The sequence below is a fragment of the Eublepharis macularius genome, chromosome 3 (genome assembly GCF_028583425.1).
Source record: "Eublepharis macularius isolate TG4126 chromosome 3, MPM_Emac_v1.0, whole genome shotgun sequence".
Taxonomy (NCBI): domain Eukaryota; kingdom Metazoa; phylum Chordata; class Lepidosauria; order Squamata; family Eublepharidae; genus Eublepharis; species Eublepharis macularius.
The window spans coordinates 127,519,099-127,541,697 of record NC_072792.1 but is presented as its reverse complement, the minus strand read 5'-3'; the positions used below and the strand labels follow the sequence as shown (position 1 = coordinate 127,541,697).

Genomic DNA, 22,599 nt, shown 5'->3' with positions numbered 1-22,599 from the left:
AAGCCGTGCAAAGAAGAGTTTGGTGTAATGATAGCTGTACTTAACCCCAATGGCTGCTAATGATTGTGCTGCAACATATCTGGGACCAGGGAAGAAGAAGAAGAAGAAGAAGTAGTAATAATAACAATAACAATAACAATAATAAATTATATACCGCCCTTTAGGACAACTTAATGCCACTCAGAGCGGTTTACAAAGTATGCCATTATTATCCCCACAACAAAACACCCTGTGAAGTGGGTGGGGCTGAGAGAGCTCCAGAGAGCCGTGACTAGCCCAAGGTCACCCAGCTGGCTTCAAGTGGAGGAGTGGGGAATCAAACCCGGCTCTCCAGATTAGAGTCCCACACTCTTAACCACTACACCAAACTGGAAAGAAAAACAGTGTTTGGATACACTCCTGAGGGTGGAGCCTGAGCGATAGGGGTGGGGGGCAGGGAAAGTACTGGCAAAAAAATTCGGCTACTTTAATTCCTGTTTGCCTCACCAAGGATATACATGCTTTTATTGATGTTAAAAATGAAGTGTTTTAATGCCAAGTGCACACAGTTAATAGTTTTCCAGGTAGAAAATTTGTGAACAAGAGTGGTCAAGGACCTAGTCTCCTGTGTATGGATTATTTTTCCTGTAAAATCCACATGGGGTTTCCAGTTTGAAGTAAAAGTTTTCATGAGCATTTCTTGATGGAGAAAATGCATTATACTCCAGTGTCCTTCATGTTCATTTCTGCAGAAGACTGTTCTTTGTTGAAAGGCAGCATTGTTTAATTACCCATACAGAAATAAAAGAATAAAGGGGTTGGATGACAAATCTACTTGTAACCTTGAGAAAGTAACAGCTCTTCAAGTACAGGTATTTTATCTGCTTAGGGCATTCCTTTTTGAAGAGTTGAAGTACATGCTTAGCTAGAAATGCTGCTTGAGAAATGTAGGTTAAATAACTAATACATGAACTTAGTTTATGAACTGATTCTCCCTTTTATTTTTTTCAGGATTGACACTTGCACAACGCCAAGTGACAGTTCAAGAAGGCCCACTATACCGCACTGAAAACTCCCACATCACTATTTGGTGCAATGTCAGTGATTACCAAGGACCATCAGAACAGAATTTCCAGTGGTCTATATATCTCCCATCCCTCCCAGAAAGGGAGGTACAAATTGTCAGCACCATGGACCCATCTTTCCCTTATGCTATTTACACCCAGCGAGTCAGAAGTGGGGAAATCTATGTAGAGAAGATCCAAGGGGATTCTGCTCTGCTGCATATCACAGAGCTCCAAGACAGAGATGCTGGCGTGTATGAATGTCACACACCCACCACGGATGAAAGATACTTCGGGAGTTACAGTGCCAAGATGAAGCTAATAGGTAAAGTGTTTGTTTTACAGCTCTTTTTGATACCCTGAATAGTTTTTTATCATGAGCCCTCTTGTCTAGGTCAAGCCTGCACATTTTGAGTAACTATTTTAAAGAACAAAAATGAGTGAGGCTGCTGAGAATGTAAGTTGAAGCTATAAGGGAAATGGCAGTTGAAGGGAGATGTCAGGTGCTACCAAAAGAGAAAATGTACCAAAGGTATCCTAATAAATAGTGAGAAAAGAGCTGACCAGGGCTCCGTCAGTAGACTACTCTTGAAATATGTTGTTATGCTGCAGCAAAATCTCTTCTGCAGCCTTCCTGTTTGCTCCATAACAGTAAATATGGTTTATTTAATGTTGTCTAATGGCCCAGGCTCTCCTGATCTTGTCAGATTTTGAAGTTAAGTAGGGTCAGCCCTGATTTGTACTTGGATGGGAGACTGCCAAGGAAGTCCAGGGTCACACTACGCAGAGGAAGGATATGGAAAACTACCTCAGAATTCTCTTGCCTTGAAAACCCTATGGAGTCATCATCACCTGGGACTTGACAACACTTTACAAACACATGATACATTATTGTGTTACCTTTCATGGTGGTACATTTTCTGTGGAAGAGCAGTCTCCCCAAGTAACTACTTTCAATGAATACTACTCTTAAAATATAATTCAGTCCTGAAACTAAAGAAGTTTTGATGTCTGTTTGATTATGATCTCTCTTAACATTGATGAGCTCTCGTAAATTATTATAATTTTGTACATTCTTGAGTGGGAAAGCAGATAGGCACAGATGGGAATCTCAAGTAACACAGGTTTTAATATAGAATAACTATCCCAATAAGCTTCAGGTAATAGAGAGAGGCAATGCAGAGAATAGGGACAGTAGTGTTAAAATAACTGTTTATGACCACATCTGTTCACATGTGATAAAGAGCTCTTTCCAGTGTCCAAGTTAGGCTTGCCATGCCTCCGCCCAAGGTAAGGGAACCCCTGCCCCGACCTGCTGTCCCCTGGCCCTTCTCACCTGGCCAACGGGGGGAGGGGGGAGCACAGAGGTGGGGCAGTGCACATGCATGTACACTTCTCCTGCGGCCCCTGGTAACTCTAGTCCAGGTGTCTTTTTTAATTGAGATATTAATTACTCAGGGAATAAAGTGTGCAAATATTGCAGGTATACACAGAAATGTAAAATTTCCAAAACTTTTGAAGTTATGGAAAAAAACTGTTCTGCAGGGGAAAATATTTGGAAAAATTGAAATATATTCAACGCTTACTTTTGTATTGAGCCTAAACCTATTTTGCTGCCTTAACAATATAATATACATTATTTGTAATTTAGTTAGTATATAAAATTGTATTAATTGGCATTTGGGGGGATTTTAAAGGTATAAATGCCTTAGTTTTCTACAAGCAAAACTGTAAATACACCATATACTGAAGTGAGATAGCTGCAAACTGTTGCACCCTATGCACATTTCATTCAGTTCGAAAGCAAAGACAAACTTCCAATTCAAAAAAATCACTCAAACTTCTCCATGCTATCCATTTTGAGTGAATAAAATCTTGTCTTAAAAAGCATTTTGCTCATTTCAAAAGAGAAAAATATTTCATGGGAATTTTTTCAATGTTTTTCAAACTTTATCAATTTTTTCATCAAAAACATTGGGGGAAATTGTCCTCAGAAACAAAATGGGGGGGGAAATGTTATAATTTATTTTCTGGGCCTTCAAATCTAGGGAGAAGGAGAACAGTTTTTATCATAAAGTGGGAAGGTATGTTGAATAATACAGTGATTCTCAACAACTGAATGACTGAAGAACTGATAAAGACTTGTACGGGTAAAAGCAGAAACAAACCTAGAGTTATCAACAAAGTAGTGTAATAATAGAAGCAATACAACCCATACTTGGAAGCTCTAACTCCTTTGGACTTACTCGCTTTTTAATTAGTATTTCTTTAAAATATGATATATGCAGCCTTTCCACCCAAAAAGATCCCCAGGGTGGTGAAAATCAAGTCCCTGGAACATTTTAAATATATGAACATAAAATTTCTGCTGGATGAGACCAGTGATCCATTTAGTCCAGCATGCTGTCTTACACAGTGGCCAACTAGTTACTTTGGAGGACCAACAACAGGGCATAGAGGCCTCCTGGCACTGAGGTTTACTGCTTCTGAATGTTGGGGGTTCTCTGTAGTCAGCATGGCTAGCAGCCACTGATAGACCTATCCTCCATGATTCTGTCTAAGCCCCTTTTGCTGATTCTGTGAACTACCCCCCATTTCTGATTCTGTGACCTCCCCGCTTTCCCTAAATACATTTTGTCAGAATTAGGGTTCTTAACACCTTTGAAATGGCCCAGTCTTGCAATGTTTGAAATGTGGTGACTTGAATTTGTTGAGATAATCTAGCCATGTAAAAGGAATCTTATGTTAGTCGGGTTTTTAAATTACTTACACACAAAAGCTCAAACTGGATAGATACATGTTAAAATTACCGCTCCCCCACACACACTCCTCATGTTACAAAAATATAAAATGGCACTGAAAAAAAATATCATTCCTATTCTCTTGTAGTCCCTGGCAACTGGTGGTATGCATGGGGGGAAGTCAACATCCTGAGAGAAAAATTAAAAAGAAAAATAAGGTCTTGTCTACTTACAGGAAGTTCTTATCATAGAGTTCTGGTAATTCCTAGACCTACTTGGAAGTATGGTAAGAACTTCTGGCTTTAACATAGAGCATTTCCTAGATCTACCCTTTGTTACTTATCTCTAGGAATTGCCAGAACTCTATGGAGGGCAACAAGACCTGGAGGTGGGGGCTTGGCAGCCCTATTCTCTAGTCATTAAATATGTACTCAAATTGGAATGTGTATGTATGGGCGTGCTCTTTGCATCACTTCTAAAAGATATTCTGAGCCATCTAGGATGCCCTGTTTTAGAAGCTATCACTTGCAGCTCTGAATATCAGCAAATAATCTAATTTCAAAACTTCTGATATATGAACAATATATCAATAATTCCAAACTAATTTTCAAGCTTGATCAGATCTGTCTCCTAAAATAATCTTTGGTATTCATGGATTTGATTGTCAGGTCAGATACTGTATTTTATGCAAGGATGCAGAGATAGAAGTGGCTTTAACCAAAAACCCTCCCCAACCTCTGCTTACAATACCCACTTCCATCGTAGCATCGGAATTAATCCTAAAACTTGAGCTTTGGATATCTTGACAGTCATTGGGAGACTTTGTGTTCCCTGTTTGTTAGGCTATGCAAAAAAGATGTTGTGTTTTACAATGACCATAAGATCGGGATGTTAGCAGAGTCTTGTTCTCCATATACTATAATTCCTCATCACCTGTACATAGTACTGTTTGCTGCTAACTGCCCTTCACTGTATTCTTCAGATGTATGCCCAGGAAGATATGGTCTCCCATTACTTTCAAAGGCTTTGTTACTGCTGATCTTCCATTCAAAGGTCATAAGGCAAATGGAAAGGTAGCCCCAAAGCGTGTTTCCTTACTAGACTAGAGTCATCAAAGGGCTCTTCAGATGATTGGACTCAGCTCTCTGTTTCTTCTAGCATAACTAGAGATGCTTACTCAAGAAGTGCTTCTGAGCTATGAGTGAGTTACTGTTTTTCATTTTCTTAGCAGTAGAACCAAACTTCCTCCTTTCATCAAACTATGAATTTTTAATTCTCATTAGCTTTAGCAGCTCTTATTTGGCAGCAGAATGGTCCAAGGGGCTTTGGGGAGATGGGGTTTTTAGTTCTGTTGAGCACTGTGAAATGTGTGGGGAGAAGGATGTGTAAAGAGGATTTTTTAAAACTGCATCTGCTAGTTTCATTGGCCACTTAGTGCTCTGTTAGATTGTGATAAATGTTAACTGATCGTTGTCTTTGCTTGCTGTTATTTAAAGATGTGCTTCTCCCCGCCCCCCCCCCTCATATTCAAGCCATAAGAAGAGGGAAATAAAGGTTGGTATAGATACCATGCAAGGTTTAAAAAAAAAGGTAAAGGTAGCCCCTTGTGCAAGCACCGAGTCATTACTGACTCATGGGGGATGTCGCATCACAACATTTTCTTGGCAGACTTTTTACGGGGTGGTTTGCTATTGCCTTCCCTAGTCATCTACATTTTACCTCCAGGAAACTGGGTACTCATTTTACCAACCTCAGAAGGATGGAAGGCTGAGTTAACCTTGAGCCGGCTACCTGAACCCGGCTTCTGCCAGGATCGAACTCAGGTCGTGAGCACAGCTTGGGCTGCAGTACTGCAGCTTACCACTCTGCGCCATGGGGCTCTTACTAAATGCCATGCAAAAGCTGCTTAAAAGTACATGCTACTTCAAGGTCTCCCTACTGAAATTTACCATATTGTGGAGCTGCAGAGGGTTAGCTTTTTCAAGTCATCTCCAGTGGGGATTGCAATAAGTAGACCATTGGGGGATTCCGCATGATCAATTTTGATCGGACTTTCTGAGCAGCCATGCCGCGGTGGAGTCCTACGAATCCACTTCTCCCTGATTCCACATAAGGCTTTTGTTTTGCACATTTCATCGACTCAAAGTCCATCATGTGGAATTTTTGACAAGATAAAAATCGATTCCTCATCGCTTTTTCCGGGGGAAGTGTCGAATGATGCACATCTTCATTTTTTTAAATTCCCCCCCCCCCAAAAATGTTGCTACACATAAACGCTGCATCAAACCAACACATTAGAAAAAAATTTCTCACAAAAAAACGTTGCTACACATAAACGTTGCATCAAACCAACACATTAGAAAAAAATTTCTCACAAAAAAACGTTACTACACATAAATGTTGCATCAAATAAACATATTGGATAGGCCAGAGCACTTTCTGCCGATATTGTGGAAGAGTATTGGCTATTGACATTTGGAGGGAAAATTGTTACCAATGACCCCGCATCTATCTTTCCCGCTTTCTTCATGAGCGGTGTGGTTTAGTGATAGGTGTTGTGTTGAGGACGGTCTCTTTCTCCCTCCATGAAATGCCTAGACCACTAGTTGAACGCTGAAGTCCCTCCATCACACTTTCACTCTACCTCAGAAGCTGTCAGCTGTCAGCGAGCAACAAGTAACAAATTTGGCATGTTGTAAAATGGACCCATTATTGGTCAGCTGTTGTCATGTGACACAGGATATGTTTCTGCATAGATTTGTAGAAACATTGCAATGTTTTTTTACATTTTTTTTTAAAAAAAAAAGAGGGGAAGGGAAAGGGTAGTGGGTGTAGCTTAGAAAACATGATTGGCCAATCAAATTAAGTTGATTGGAAGGGCGAGAGAAAAGAGCAAGGGTGGGGAGAACATCGGATAAAGAATACCGCATGATTAAAATCCCTAATCTGCTGCACATGGACAAATAAGTCTGGGGAAAGCAGGATGGAAAAAAAACGGACAAAACGTGCAGTGACTTCGAATCTGCTGCTAGGATTGCCTTCCCACGTGTGGAAACACAAGAAACAATCGAGGTCATTTAGAAGCTGAAGCAGGGAAAACCATTCGTATGGAATCACCCATTGCTAAGGCAGACAGGAAAATGGAGAAGAAATGACTGAAGGCACAAGTCTTTAATGTCAGATTCATCTGTCCATTCTGTCAAGTAACTAGAATACAAACAGTGATGAGCGTTACCATTTTTGAGTGTGTGTAATGAGATCCAAGTCATTTTTATCCTCTTCAACCACACGGTTAGTTTTTTGTCTCACTCTCATCTTCAGCATATAAATAGGAAAATAACTCTGAATCTGCCTTAGGAATACTTTGTCTTTGATATCTAGAAAGATTTGGAGTAATTTCTGCATGTCTGGGTAATTTTTAACATAGTCCTTCCTCCAAAGGATTTCTAGCTGTATGAAATCTTCTTTCTCTGCTTTGAACTATTTGCTATGCTTTGAAACAAGGGAGTACCAAAGATGATTTACATGGCCAGTTCACATGATTATCAAATGATATGGCTTTCATAATAAGCTTAGAATGAAGCAAGCAAAGTCCAACAAATGCCAAACAGTAGAATTTCTTTTCAGTTGGAGAGAACTCCAGATTCAGAGCTGTAAACTAAAAGATACGCTCTTAGTTCATAGCAGAATGTGAGATCCATCTTTCTTTCAAGGCACTTCATATTCTTTTTTGCTGAATGTGACAGGTGTTTAACATAGCAACTGATGCACTACTATCAGAGTAATCTGTCCTGAAGTGCGCTGCCCAAAGAGCCACATGAAAAGCATCACAGCCAATCATATTCAAGCTTGTTTTAGAAATGGGGGCTGAAGTTGTTTAAAAGCGTTTTGTTTTACCAATACAATGTGTGTGTTTGTGTTAGGAGGAGAACAGTGGTTTGACCCAGCAACAGAAAGCAACTTTTTAGTGTCAAGACCTTGGAGTGCCTTCATTTTATACACATATCTAATAAGACATTTCCATCTAGTCCTACCAAGTCTAGAAGCAGCTTCAACGCACAAAAGTATGTTCCTTTATCTTGATAAGCTGGGAGGTTAAAAAAGTGGGGAGAATTTGCATTCTACAGTGGAAGGAAGAAAATGTCATGAATGCTACTTGGATTCCCTACATCTTTCTCCTCCTCACATTTAAAGGCTTACCATAGGCTGATTTTCACTTGGCAACCACTAAGAGCAGAAGGGATAAATCACGCTGCTTTATACTCCTTGGCTTTCTGTTTCTTGGTTTCTCATTAACATCATGCTGCCTTCTGGACTTGAGCTATGTTTTAATGGAGCCTGTGGCCATGAATAGCTCTTATTTTAGTTGGCTTGTCAGCTGGGGCACAGGTGGCTTCACTCTCTGGAAAACTAGCATGAAGATTATGCTATAATTTAGAGTGATCTCTGCATATGGTTTTGGATAATAGCATTGCTTTAATGCTCTTGTAGGATTCCATTCCCATCAGAAAAGAACCAGATCTTTGTATTAAGGCTGGACCCTGGCAGTTGAGTATATGACAGTAGTAGTTGTGGTCCCTAAGAGAAAAGAATCTTGGGTGTGCCATGACAATTGCTATGACAGATCTGGAACTTTAATAACTACACTGCACTTTAACAACATTGCTTTTTCATTGTCAGTATAGTTTGCAGAGACAGAAAAACAGAGCATATGGGGAAAATGGCTTAATTCTGTGAACACAGATGTATGTGTATAATATGAGTACCATTGTCTAAGAATTTTGACCAAGTGATATTAGCACAGTAAACTAGAAGTTTTAGATTCTTAAAGTTTGGGTAATTGATTGTTTGGGTAATGGGCTGCTTCTAGTGTGTGCACATATAAAATCATAAGAAGAGCCCTGCTAGATCAGAGATCCAGAGGAGTTAGCCGTGTTAGTCTGTAGTAGCAAAATCAAAAAGAGTCCAGTAGCACCTTTAAGACTAACCAATTTTATTGTAGCATAAGCTTTCGAGAATCAAGTTCTCTTCGTCAGATGCATGGTACAGAAACCGGTCAAATATAGAAGAGGAGGGGGGGAGAGAGAAGATGCAGTTAGGGGGAGAGAGAGGGAGGGTGCAATCAAAACATTCCTTTGCTAGTAAATGTAAACATCTCCTTTTGGTGTCCTTTTGGGGTCAGTTGGCTTGAGTGAGGCTTCAAGGGAGTTTGCCCTGTTAGTTTGCAGCAGTAAAATAGCTAGACCATTCAATTCCTATGTAGTATAAGCCTTCGATAACCACAGCTCTCCCTGTCAGATGCATCTGACAAAGAGAACTGTGGTCCCCGAAAGCCCACGCCAGGCGCCACTGGGCTCCCCCAGACCCCACCTCTGTAAAGGAAATCTGTTACCTGTGATAATGTGATAACCATTCATAGTCCCTATTCAGTCCCAGCTTGACAGAGTCAAATTTGCATAGGAATTCCAATTCAGCAGCCTCCTGTTGGATTTTGTTTTTGAAAGGTTTCTGTTGAACTACAGCGACCTTTAAGTCTTTGATGGAATGTCCTGGTAGATTGAAGTGTTCTCCCACTGGTTTCTGGACGTTTCCATTTCTAATGTCAGATTTGTGTCCATTTATTCTTTTGCGTAGAGGTTGGCTGGTTTGTCCAACGTACAGAGCAGAAGGACATTGTTGGCACATGAGGGCATATATCAGATTGGAAGATGAGCAGCTGTAAGAGCCAGAGACAGTGTAGTTGATGCCATTGGGTCCTGTAATTGTATTCCCTGGGTAGATATAGGGGCAGAGCTGGCATCTGGGTCTGTTGCAGGGCCTGGTACCTGTGCTGGTGACTCTGCTGGCCGATTCATGATTGTGGGTGAGAAGCCGATATGCCGTCATGTGCCAATGTCCTTCTGCTCTGACATTCTGACAAATCTGACATTCCATCAAAGACTTAAAGGTTGCTGTAGTTCAACAGAAACCTTTCAAAAACAAAATCCAACAGGAGGCTGCTGAATTGGAATTCATATGCAAATTTGACTCTGTCAAGCTGGGACTGAATAGGGACTATGAATGGTTATCACATTATCACAGGTAACAGATTTCCTTTACAGAGGTGGGGTCTGGGGGAGCCCAGTGGCGCCTGGCGTGGGCTTTCGGGGACCACAGTTCTCTTTGTCAGATGCATCTGACAGGGAGAGCTGTGGTTATCGAAGGCTTATACTACATAGGAATTGGATGGTCTAGCTATTTTACTGCTGCAAACTAACAGGGCAAACTCCCTTGAAGCCTCACTCAAGCCAACTGACCCCAAAAGGACACCAAAAGGAGATGTTTACATTTACTAGCAAAGGAATGTTTTGATTGCACCCTCCCTCTCTCCCCCCCTAACTGCATCTTCTCTCTCCTCCCCTCCTCTTCTATATTTGACCGGTTTCTGTACCATACATCTGACGAAGAGAACTTGATTCTCGAAAGCTTATGCTACAATAAAATTGGTTAGTCTTAAAGGTGCTACTGGACTCTTTTTGATTCTGCTAGATCAGAACAGTGGTCCATCCATTCCAGCATCCTGTTTCATATAGGGGCCAGCCAGTTGCCATAGAGGGTAAAACAGAGCATAGAAGCCAAAGCCTTCCTCTGATTCTGCCTCTTAGCACTGATCTGCAGAGATTTGCTGCCTCTGAATATAGAGGGTCCCTTTACTCACCATGTTTAGTGGCCACTGATGGAGCTGTCCTCCATGAACCTGCACAGCTCCTGGCTGCTGTGAATACACTTTACATTTACTGCAATCCTGTGATTGCTTAGTTCAGAGCAGATGTGAGATACAACAGTTTCTGAAGTGGGGACACTCTGTAAAGATCATTGTTTCGTAATGTTAATAAGATTGGATGGATACCCTTGCCAATACAATATTAGGCAATGTTGAAGTTGTAACCAGTGCTTTTTCAGGTGATCATCTTCAGAAATTATGCGGTTGGCTTGCCTATATCAGCAGGGTGGTATATAGCTACATTTCCTAACCCATATAGCTATAAGCTATACTTGCCATAGGAGTAACAGCAAAGGAAGCTGTAACCACACAATGCTTGGTAACAGGCACTAGGGTCTTTTCCACATAGGGCTTTTTTATCAGTTCTGGCCCCATACTACATCGATTTCTCTTCAGTCTTCTATACACATGGTCAAAATACCCCAATTCAGTCTCCAAACTGCTTGCAAGACTTTTTTACATTCTGCATGGAGAAGGGTTGCAACTGCCACAGAATCGATCTTTCTCCGGCGTTTTTACAGCTTTTCTCTGTGCACACACAACCTGATTTTTTTTCCAGCAAAGTCATACCAGGGCTTTTCCAAAGTACAGAATGCTTTGGTTGTTGGGGGTTTTCCGGGCTGTATTGCCGTGGTCTTGGCATTGTAGTTCCTGACGATTAGAAGATTAGCACATCAAGCACCAATCCATATGCAAAAGAACCTCCTCAGGTTACAGTGAAGCCTCCCGCCATTAGCATTCCACACCCTGGGAAACTCTTACAGAATGACTCAGCTCAACCCCACCCCTCCTGAGTAGATACAAATGACCTACATCTTTTCCACACTGTGACACTGAGAGATCTCTGTCTTTTGGTGCTACACCTCTGAAGATGCCAGCCACAGCTGCTGGCGAAACGTCAGGAACTACAATGCCAAGACCACGGCAATACAGCCCGGAAAACCCCCAACAACCATCGTTCTCCGGCCGTGAAAGCCTTCGACAATACAGAATGCTTTCTTTGGTGTGAGGCCTGGCCCTGGCTTTTGCCCTCCCCTTTATTACTCTGCATTCTCTGTGTCCCCATCCTCGCTGTGTCCCCATTGGTTAAACAGCAACTAATCAATTTTTCCTGATTTTAAAACCTGAATGTTGCAACCTTGGTGCTATTAAAAAAAAGAAAAAAAGGCCTTCATAAGTTTCCTCAGTTGATCCATTGAGGAAACTGTGGACTCCTCTGCCAATCCACTGAGGAAACTGACGTGTCCGTCCTCAAAGCCCACAGCAGACTCTGAGCATTTTTCTCCTGCAGAAATAAAAAAACAGACATCACTTCTGTTCAGTTCCCTCAAAGTATAGAATTAAAGAATCAAAGCAGTATGGGGCCAGAATGGATGAATAAAGCGGATCCAATCCTCATGGGTTGAATACTCAGCCTGATGTAAAGTTCACTAAGGAGATGAGACCTGGATCTCTGAGACAGCCCGGATAACTCTGTACAGACCTTTGCTGAGGCTTTCTGTGCTTTCTCCTTCTCGTAGCCTTAAATGTAGGCAATAGTGGAGTAATGTACAGTTCCCGTGCCACATTTGCACTACTCTTTTTTGGGCTATAAAGGATAAATTGTGTGTGGGAATGTCCAGAAGACATGTCCAGTCGAGAAAGAGTCAGGCATTTTTCTTCATTGTGCTGTTATCTACTCAATTATGTTGTATCTCTGCCATCTACTTTCCTACTTCTGTTTAAGCCGAATTAAACATACCTGGTGGGTCTCAGAGACTATTATTTGATTTCTTCTTTAACATAGTATTTAGAATAAGTAAGAAAGGTGGGTGTTAAATCCTGCCAGCTTACTCCAGTCATGAGCATCAACCAGATTAGAGGGAATACTGGCGTTGTGAGTCTCTCCTGTCAGATCCCATTTTGAGGCAGGGGGCTATCACTTGCCTGTGGCGTAAACTTAGGAATATCGCTTTTAGTGGTTAGTAATAGGGCATAGCACTTTATGGGCAGTGCCTAAAGCATTTTGCTGCAGCAGTGAAATGTGCAAGGAAAGTGTGGTGCTGTTGCTAAATGGAGTTACTTGAAGAGCCTACTTCATCTAGGCTCTTGTTGTGTTTTGTTTCTTGCTTTCTTGAGTCTATGTGCAGCACTTAAATATACTAGGAATGCAGTTCGGAGTGCAGACATTGCCATAGCAGCTTCAAACAATGATCCATCTAGTTTAGCATTTTAGCTGACATTAGATGATACTGGATGCTCCAAGCAGAAGTGCATGAAATTGCCTTATAATAGAGGAAGAGTCTTTTTAATTCTCATCAGTTGGAGATTGTTAGGCCCTGGAACCAGCATATTTTGTGATCCTGCCAGAATTTTATGTCTGTTTGTTTCTGAATTCTGCTATTCTCTGATTTTCCTTGTAACAATAAATTTGCAGGCTAATGATACATTATGTATGAGAGGACTGGGAGAAGGAGAGTTGCTGTGTTCTGCTTAAATGATCTACTGTTCAATTTATGGAAAGGGGGTTTTTTTTGGCGGCTGCTGCTGCTCTATGAAGGAAACAAGTGACCCTGGGCTGCTTTCTCTGTTCCGCTCATTAGTTTGCATACCTTATTCCATTGCTTGTTGCTCAGCTGTGTTAAGCAAAACAGGCTCAGTTATTCACCTTTTGATAAAGCATGCCATCTGGTATTTTATCAGTTTTGCAATTATGTGCTTGAATTTTGCTGTATAATTTAGCAATCCTTCTCTAAGCAAGCTTCAGCGACGTGGTTAAAATATGCATTCTAGAAGGAAACAGTAAAGAGCCCATTCACTAAAAATGTGTTGGTGACACAGCACCTTCAGTTAATGGAAATTCCATTGTAGAAGAAATGGTTTATTCTTCTTCATGCCTCAACTTCCAAAACCTTACTGTAACAAGGACTGACACTAGTGATGTGAACAAAAACATTTACCTGCTTTCCCCCCCTCCTTCTAGTTTGCAGTAGTAAGTGAAAATGAAATACTTTTTTTTAACTCAACGAGTAATTAAATCTGTGGAATTCACTGTGAGTGGTTGTAGTGGTAGCCATGTACATAGGGGATAGACAGATTCATGGAGGCTAGGTCCATCAATGGCTCCTAGCCATAGTCATTAAAGGGAACCTCCTTTTCAGAAGCAGCAAACATCTGAATGCCAGTGCTGGAAGGCAACATCTGCTGGCTTTTCTGTGTGGTTTGCTTTGCCCTCCAGGGCAACTGGGTTGCCATTGTGTGGAACAGGGCGCTGGACTAGATGGATCACTGGTCTGATCCAGCAGGGCTCTTCTTGTGTTATGTTAGTAGGAGCAATAATTTTAACCTAAAGCATATCTTGGCAGCATGTAGCCTTGAGAAAAGTAATCTCTCACTTTTTTTTTAAACTAAAAGCAATTTACTCACTCCAAAAGAAAGGATATTTCATAGGACCTCAGCATTCTCCCAATTCTCAATTTGGAAAAAGCATATGCCCCTTCTCCCCATGGCATTCACATCTCTGTGGAAGCAATCCTAAGCATATCTGCTCAGAAGTCCCAATTTAGTCCATGGAGCTTACTCCGTGGAATGTGTTCTTAGTTTTGCAGCCTATGAATGTTTTGAGTAGTGTCTCAAAATGCAGTTCCTAAATGCCTAATTGGGATTGGAGCAAAGAATCCAAAAAGCTATATGGAGCAAAGAATCCAAAAATATCCAAAGAATCCAAAAAGCTATATCGGAGCAAAGAATCCAAAAAATATGGGTTATGCAATGGTCCTACATACTTGTCAATCTCTAAAACAATACTTTTCAAGCAGGAGTGGTCTTAACCAATTTGTAACAGGGGTAGTTGAACTGGGCCTTGCTCTTGGGGCCCTCTGTTACCAGAACTGCTCTTATTAAAGGGGGAAATTAGCTTTAGCAGTCTGTAACTTAAAATTAGCGCGGATCTTAACCTATGTTTACGGAGGTCCCGATCCCAGACACTCTAGTGAAAAAGAGGCAGACTACAAATAGGTTCAATCACGTGTATTTGCTAACCATGTGGCGTAAGCCTAAACTTGCACAAGCATACAAGAGAACACACAAGATCTAAGAAATACAGAGTAGGAAATGCAGAGACTTTCGCATTAGCGGGTTCCCAACGATGGCGGGGAATACTCACAATCCTGGAGCGAAGCAGAGACACAACAGCGAGGTGGCCCAATGCCAGCAATGGATCCACAGACAGACAGCAAGGGGGTCTGGATAGGGAATGGCCTAAGCACCGTGTGGTCTGAGAGACCAGCTTAAATACCCCAAAACGTACCCTGGGGCTGGTGCTGTACTTGGTGGTTCTCACAGATTAAAACAAAGGTTCTAATGGGTTACTGAATGGCTTGGATGGGCCACTTTGGTAATCTGATTGTGATAAGTGACACCTCAGGAAGAGGGGACAAAAGAGGGAGGGGGAAATCCGAGTGGGCTGAATGGATGTTCCAGCGGACAGGGCTTGTCCTGATGTCATCAGCTCTGGAATGCGGAGGTTTCTTTGAGATGCATTCTCTAAGTGCTTGGGATGGTCGGCACTTAGTTCCTTCTCCGGGGCGGCTCCTAAGATATGCAGAGCGGGGTGAGGTACTCTCGCTGTGGATGTGGTGTGCCCGCTTCGCTGAAATGGCTTCTCAAAGCAGGCTTCTTCCCTAGGTCTTCTGGCTGCCTGAGAACATGGATGCCGGCTGGGCATAGCTGGGGCTGGTTTGCAGGTTGCCCGGTAGCGAGGGCAAGCTCGGGGATCGACCCGTGGGAGGCTCCAGGCGGGAACTGACCAGGGAGCGCCTAGCCAGGCTCGCTGGAGGTTTCCCCGGCCGTCTCCCGGCTCCTAACAGCGGCTTGGGCCCAGACGAGGCAGGCTTCCATGGAGGCAGGGGAACAGTACTTAAAACACAGTCCAAAGCAGGGAACAGGCACGGTCCGTGGCAGATGGCAATGCAGACAGGGGGCACACTTGTAATAAAGTCCAAACACACACTGGGAAGTCCAGATACAGGTCTGGGCAGGGCTGCCCAGGAAGAGAGTCCTTTGTGCAGTTATCCAAACATGGAGTCAGTAAACTACACAGTCTATTGCAGCAGCAGGGTAATTAGCAAGCAGGCAGGAAACTGACACGTGTATTAGAGCACACACGTGCAAAGCAGTCTTTGTGTAGCAGCAGTGAAACAGCAATGCAGGAAACTTTAACACAGTTCATGGCAGGCCTTAAAGCAGGAGAGGAGGCCTACTTGGCAACACCTCTGACCACCCATGCCCTAGCCCTGAAGGAAGAAGGAAAAGAAAAAGGGCAGGTACCAGTTGCTGTTTACATCAGCCCTGTTTGGGTTTCAGGCAGCTAGCTTCCTGCCCACCTTGCACAGGGTGAGAGCCACCTCTTGCTTGGACCCAGTGTTGGGGCCAGTGGTAAGGTGACAGTGATTTTGAGTTTCCCCTGGGGTCCCATAATTGGTAAGACTGCTGTTGTTTCCCATTTTTGGTTGGGTGGGGCAGTAGGATTTCTAGCAATTAGGGCAGGATACTTCAACTCTCTGCACAACTCCATATCCTTCCTAGTAAATAGAAGGAATGGAATAAATATAGTAAAAATAAGCACGCATGAAAATAAGTATGAACTTGCGCAAGATATAAAGTTCAGTTTTCCTTGGTGAAAAATTCTTTTTTTTAAAAAAAGAGCTGTATAGACAGGGTCAGAGACACAGTTGGTGGGACACCGGCCCCTTCCTATTTTGCAGCACCCCACTGAGCCTCCTCCATAGCTATTGGCAGTTCAGTAAGGTCTCTGCTTCTTCCAGTTTTTCCTTTTCTCGATGAGAGGACACAGTGAGTTGGCAGCCCTCTAGAGCTTAACGCTGCCTTGGGACCTCTTTAGGCATGCTTACAGGTCCCATTACTGTTCCTGGCAGTTGGGTAGGAATAATGGGTTGTCTGGGCAAGAGTGGCAGAGGCTATGCAGGTTCTCTGCTTCAGAACAGTCTCTCAGCATTAAGTGGGGAAAGTAATAACCATAAGTGCAGCTGGAAACATATGGCACCCATCCCCTGCCTTAGCAATTGCTCAGTGAACTTTGAAAGCAGTATGTGATCCATGTAACTTCAGCCAGATACAAATCTGAGAAACCCTGTAATGGAAATAGGCCATCATTCTGTTACCAGAGAAAATTTCTAGTTTCACATCTTTGGCATTCTTCTACTGGTTAATATACTTGACGCCTCTTATTTCTATTGCATCCCACTCAAAATTCATTTCCCTGTGGGACTGGTTCAGTTTCTCTTTCTCTGCCTCCACTCATTTGTCAGCTTACTCACTGTGCATTAGTTTGCCTGCTGTATTTTGAGGGCAGGGGGAAGCTGTTGGTGCAGCTGATGCCACCGCATTTCTTTGGCAAGCATGATGTAATGGGAACATTTATCTCTGCTCCTGAAAGGATTGCTTACAAGAATGAAGTTGTACCCTTGTAAACCTATGAAATGGCTTTAGGCTAAATAAAACCATTGGTCCACTTAAGTCATTGTTGGGTACCCCAGATGGTAGCTGTTTTTCAAGGACCAATCTGTCTTTTCCAGCTCTGGAGGATTCATTTTTAATAGAGGAGGAGAGTGCCAGGGGTTGTACCTTGGATTTACTGCATGCAAAGCCTGTCATAGGCCACTGAATAGTGGTACTTCATAGGAGGTATATAGCAAGTCCTATATTGCTGCCTTCTGTTTCAGTGCCATCTTTCTAGCTACTGGGCAGTGTTTTTCTATGGAAACTCTGATTTTTCTCTTTTGATTATACGTAATACATTTAGTTATAACTAATTATGGCATACTTTTAGATTTTTTTTATATTGCCGCTGCCTTTCCCATCTCCTCTGGCCATGTGATCATTGGGAGGGGAGTGAGGGAGTAGTAGTAGAGTAAACTTATGATTTACAGTCCATAGCAAGCTACTTTTTGCGTAAGGCACGATGGTTCAGTTTTTGGAATGCCTCTACACCTCCACCTCCCTAGCAAAGTTTGCAGGGACATGCCAAAATCCAATCCTGTGAATGTGTCATAACAGATTGGAAGCCAGCATAGATTTTTCCTGTAGAGGACCATATGGTCATATGAATAAATCTTTTTTTCAGCTTTTTAAGTAACTGAGAGCCAGTTTGGAGTAGTGGTTAAGAGTGGCATGACTCACATCTGTAGAGCTGGGTTTGATTCCCCACTCCTCCACTTGAGGAGAAGGTGACATTGGGTCAGTCACAGCTCTTTCAGAGCTCTCTCAGCCCCACCCACCTCACAGGGTGATTGTCATAAGGATAATAATAACACATTTTGTAAACCACTCTGAGTGGGCGTTGAGTTGTCCTGAAGGGCATATAAATATATATAAATCAAATGTTGTTGTTACTATTATTTTACTGCCAGTGATTCTTTTTCCCCTGGAGGCTGTTGGCTATTTACAAGACTCCTTGGCTTTCCTTCTCCAAGGACAGCAAAGCTCACAGGGATTAATTCTCTTTTCCTGTTGCTGGTTCAGAAACTTCTGCCACACAGAAGATTAACTTTTTGTAGAATGAAGCCTAATCATTTGGAGGTATGATAAAACTGTACTTATTAAGGACACCTGCAGAGTTCTAATTTTAGCCCTGAGAAACCCAATCACAGCCAAATAAATAGCAAGCAATTTTGACTGGAGTCTTCTTCAAAATGAAGGATTGAAAGTATAGAAGATGAACAAGGAGATTGCAGCTAGGCTTCTGTGTGCTGTTGAAATGTTAGAGCCTTGTATCAATAACACCTTATTTCTCATACCTTTGTATTTGCCTATAAGATAGAAAATAAGAACAAAACCTCTTTGAAGTCACTACTTTCAGACATGAGAATCTGTGCTTGTATAACAGTTGCCAAGGGAGGAAGTTTATACAAGCCATTGCTTTCTTATAGATGTTCCCTCACTTTCAGTTGAGTCTTATCATTTCCCAACGCAGACGTTACACTACATTCCTTCTCCCTTCCCATGAAAAACCTGCTCTCTTAGAACTATAGAGTTGAAAAAGCCCCAAAGTGAAGCTATTCTTATCCAGCCCTCTGCCTCTAGCAAGACCCCTCCATCAAGTAATGATTACCCACCCTCCGGTCAAGCCATGTAATCCTCTGCAGACCCATGCTACAAGCAGAATGCAAGTGTACTGTGGAAAGAATGCTTCCAGAACAAGAAGCTTAAAGTGACTTAAAAGTTGGTAGATCTTGCCAAAACAGATGCTGAAGCTAGCTAGCCAGAGGTTTTACCTATGGATGAAGTGATGCTCAGAAGTAATGACCTGAATAATTAACAGTGAGCTGCTTTTCAATCTTAAGAAAAAGGAAGATGCCTTCTGTCTTGCTGTGGCTGTTCAGAGAGTTTAGGACTATAACAGTTTTGCAGTATTTATCTGATACAGGTTTAAGAGTATTTATGAGGGCTAAGAGGAATTACTGTAACAAGCAGCCTCCAGCTGCCAGGCCACCATATCAATAGATCAACTTACCATTGTAATGAAAGAAGCAACAGGTTCTCTAAATTCCTAGCTTTCATTTTTAAAAAGTTAGTCTCTAACCCCTTTCCTTGCAGAGATATAAGGAAAAAAATGATATATCCACAAGGGGAGGGGCCACAGACTTTTAAAAAATGAAAGCGAGGAATTCAGAGAACCTGCTGCACCTTTTATTACGACAGTGGATCAGTCTATCAATATGAATTTGATGATTAAAGAGAAGTAAGTATCTAGTCCCTGCCCTTGCAGAGATATAAAGGAAAAGGCATATCTCTGCAGTGGAATGGGCTGGGAATGAAAGCTGGGCATTCAGAGAATCTGCTGCATTTATTTACAACAGTAGGTCGATTTAACACTATGAAAATTATGATTAAAAAAGAAAGAAAACACCATTTGAGTCTGGTAAGAAAAATCTAGCACATTTCATTTAATTGATCCTTACCTCAGAGTCTAATGATGACTAACATATGCTGTGTTCAGAGAATGTCATAAATGTCAACGTCATAAATGCGCAGCTTAAAATTTAAAAAAGAGGTCCTGTAGTTGTAGTACCTGGAAAATCTACTTATCTGCAGTTAAGGTTACAACAATCCTGTGTACGCTTGACTTGGGAGTAAATATTTTGGACTCAGTGGGATTTGCTTCTGAGTACAGGCTGCATATAAATGGGGAATGCCTACCAATATACAGAGCACTTTAGATACCACAAAGTGCAAGAACTGCATGAAGGACTTGCCAATACAGTATTTTTCAGAGGTACCAGCATATAGGCTATGAGGTACCCATTCTGTGATACAGAACTCTGATTATACCTTTTCCTGTTTGTTTTTTAGCTGCTTAATGGATGCTGTACTTTACAAATCCAACTGCTTTATAAACAAAAGCCTGTTTTTGTTCACAGCAAGCACCTATTTTATAAGTCAGTTTGCTTGTCATTGTTCTTATATATGCTTTGCCTTTTTCCTTCTGCTTGACCAATTAGGAAGTTTTGCTTATGTTTTTTGTACTGAATACCTTTTTTGTTTAAGAGCTGTTTATTGTGACAGAAAATGTTGAGGTTAGATGGTAAACAAGACCCTTCTAGTCTTAATCCTGATAGACAATCTAAGCAACCACGAACAACAACAACAAAAACCTCATGGGACTGTAAAGCAGAAAATCAGATCAGGCATTTAGTGATGAGCTTGTTTTGTGTTGTCAGCAGAAAAGAGTTCTGGTTGCATTGTACTGCAAGGATCTCAAGAGAGCTGGTATATGTTTCTCCTAGCAAGAAGGAAATCATGTAGCCTGTTTCCTATAAAATCATGACTTGGAAAACAGCTGTACTTCTGTCACTATTGTCTTCGCTACTTAATTTCTAGAGAAAGGAGGATGTAAGGGCTCAGATTTATTGTAAAAACTCATCCCCCTAATTCCTACCTTATGGGAATTTTGTTGTTACTTGCTTGGTTATAGTGTAATTCCAGAGTGGTATATGTGTTGGTCTACCCCAACACAGTATCACCTGAATGATTTACAAGATTGTCGATAGGACTCTAAATGATCCCCCCACCCGCCCAATAATTTGGGATATAAAAATCTTGGTGAAAAGATGTTTCACATCATAGGCAGTGCTTTTTTTCTGGGGGGATGCAGGGGTACGCATACCCCTAAACATTTTGTGAATCTAACGGGAGAAAGTAAAAATTTTAAAATGTTGGAATTCCCGCTAAACCAACTCCAAACATATTATGGATATTTATGTGATTTGTTAAGTTTTATGTAGCGTATGTTGGCAACAAAGATGTTTAGTTATATTTAAACTCACTAGGAGCGCTGTTCGTCTTACAAAAAATGGAACTTCTTTGAGTATCAAACATGCCACCGAGCGCTGGCATAATCAGTGATCGTTAGGGTGCAGACAAATACAAACAAGTCTTCTCTAAACCACTTGGAGCTCAGGTAGTTGGAATCTAGCACGGTGATTGGTCAGTCTTGTTGCTATCCCCGATGGCTCCAACCAATTTGTGTATTTGTGTAAGTTTTGTGCAAAGAGTGCAAAGAGTTTGTCTATATCGAAACTCTTTGGTTGTGCGCACGTGTCACTATAGAGGGGCTTGGTTGGGAATACCCATAATTCTCATCACTGACAGTCTTCTGATGTCATTTCCTTTCACAGTGTTTCCTGAGTCTCAGGTGGAAGCGAGCGTTTAATCTGTGAAGTAGTGTGGTGTTTTACTGATGAAAGTTTGGCCTATAACCACATTGAGTGGCAGTATTTCAATATGAGTAGGAAAATTACTAGCTATTTTACATCATCACAGCCAGCAAAGAAGTGTAAAGTGAATGATGACGCTGTAAAAACAAAAGATGCGACAACGATGTTGTATGATACAGCGTCTGCTGTAGACCACGTAGAGAGTGGGCACACGGCCCCGTCTTCTGTTGACCACGTGAAGAGTGAGCATGTTCTTGGTAATTTTGTCCATTGACTGCATTTATTTTTTCCAATTTGAACTGTAAAATGGTGATTTTCTTGAATCAAACTGAGAGTACCCCTAAACATTTTTTTAGAAAAAAAGCACTGGTCATAGGTATCTGAAAAAGTGCGTCCTGACTCATGAAAGCTTATGTAGGAATAAACTTTGTTAGTATTCAAGATAACACTGGCTTTTGCCACAAATTAATCCCTGTCTGTCTTACTGAAACTAAAATAAGAAGACAGACAAGGTGTAGGACACCTAGAAATGATTATACTTTAAGGCTGAAACTTTCAGACCAGTAGCTATGAAGGAGTGTTGTTGGCAACTGCAAGGAATATGTGTCCAGACAGGCTCACCAGTTTTAACTGTGACAGATGGGTAGTCATAGAGGCATTGCACATTGAAGGAATGCTGTGCTGTAAACTCAGTGAAAAAGTTAAATCTCAAATGCAGATTTAGAGGTGGAAGATGCTTTAGTGGTACAGACCATCTGTGGTAGGTTTTCTTGTTGCCTGGAGACTAGGGTTACCAGGAAGCTAAATGTTCTTTGTATTAAATTCTCCTTTAACTAGCTTGAGAAAGCCAGGGTTTTTTGCTGGGATAATACTTCTTGTTAGGAAACAACCAGTGGATCTTTCTGAAAGAGCATCCCTTCCACTAAAGCTGAGCGTAGGGCAATAACTTGCTTTAGGGAACATGATTTAATGGCTGAAGGTGTCCACTTCATTCCCTACCTTCTCTACATAAAGGATCTGAGAAAGATCTTTTCCTGAGACCCTGGAGAGTCACTGACTGTAAAAGTAGACAGTACTGGGATAGATGGACCAATTGTCTGGCATAATATAAGGCAATTTCATAGAGAAGTACTTGGAGGATGAAATTTAAATATATGTGATTCTGAGGTGTGAGGTATAATGATTTTTAAAACACCCAGAAACGGTGGTAAGGGAGGAAAATAATTAACAAATGGGTAGTGTATTATATGGAAGAGCGCTGCAGTCATGGCTGCTTGATCTGTGGGGCAAAAGGGGCAGCTACCCTACACCTACCACAGATGTGAGAAAGATAGGTG

The 22,599-nt window shown here is 41.7% G+C and overlaps 1 protein-coding gene across 1 annotated transcript in view; it reads left to right on the top strand.

Moving 5' to 3' along the window:
* IGSF3 (immunoglobulin superfamily member 3) overlaps positions 1-22,599 on the top strand; it is a 172,241-nt gene that overhangs the window by 38,144 nt on the left and 111,498 nt on the right. The window contains exon 2 of the mRNA XM_054974605.1: positions 991-1,368. Within this exon, the coding sequence (XP_054830580.1) occupies positions 991-1,368 (378 nt within the window). The remainder of the gene's footprint in view (positions 1-990; positions 1,369-22,599) is intronic.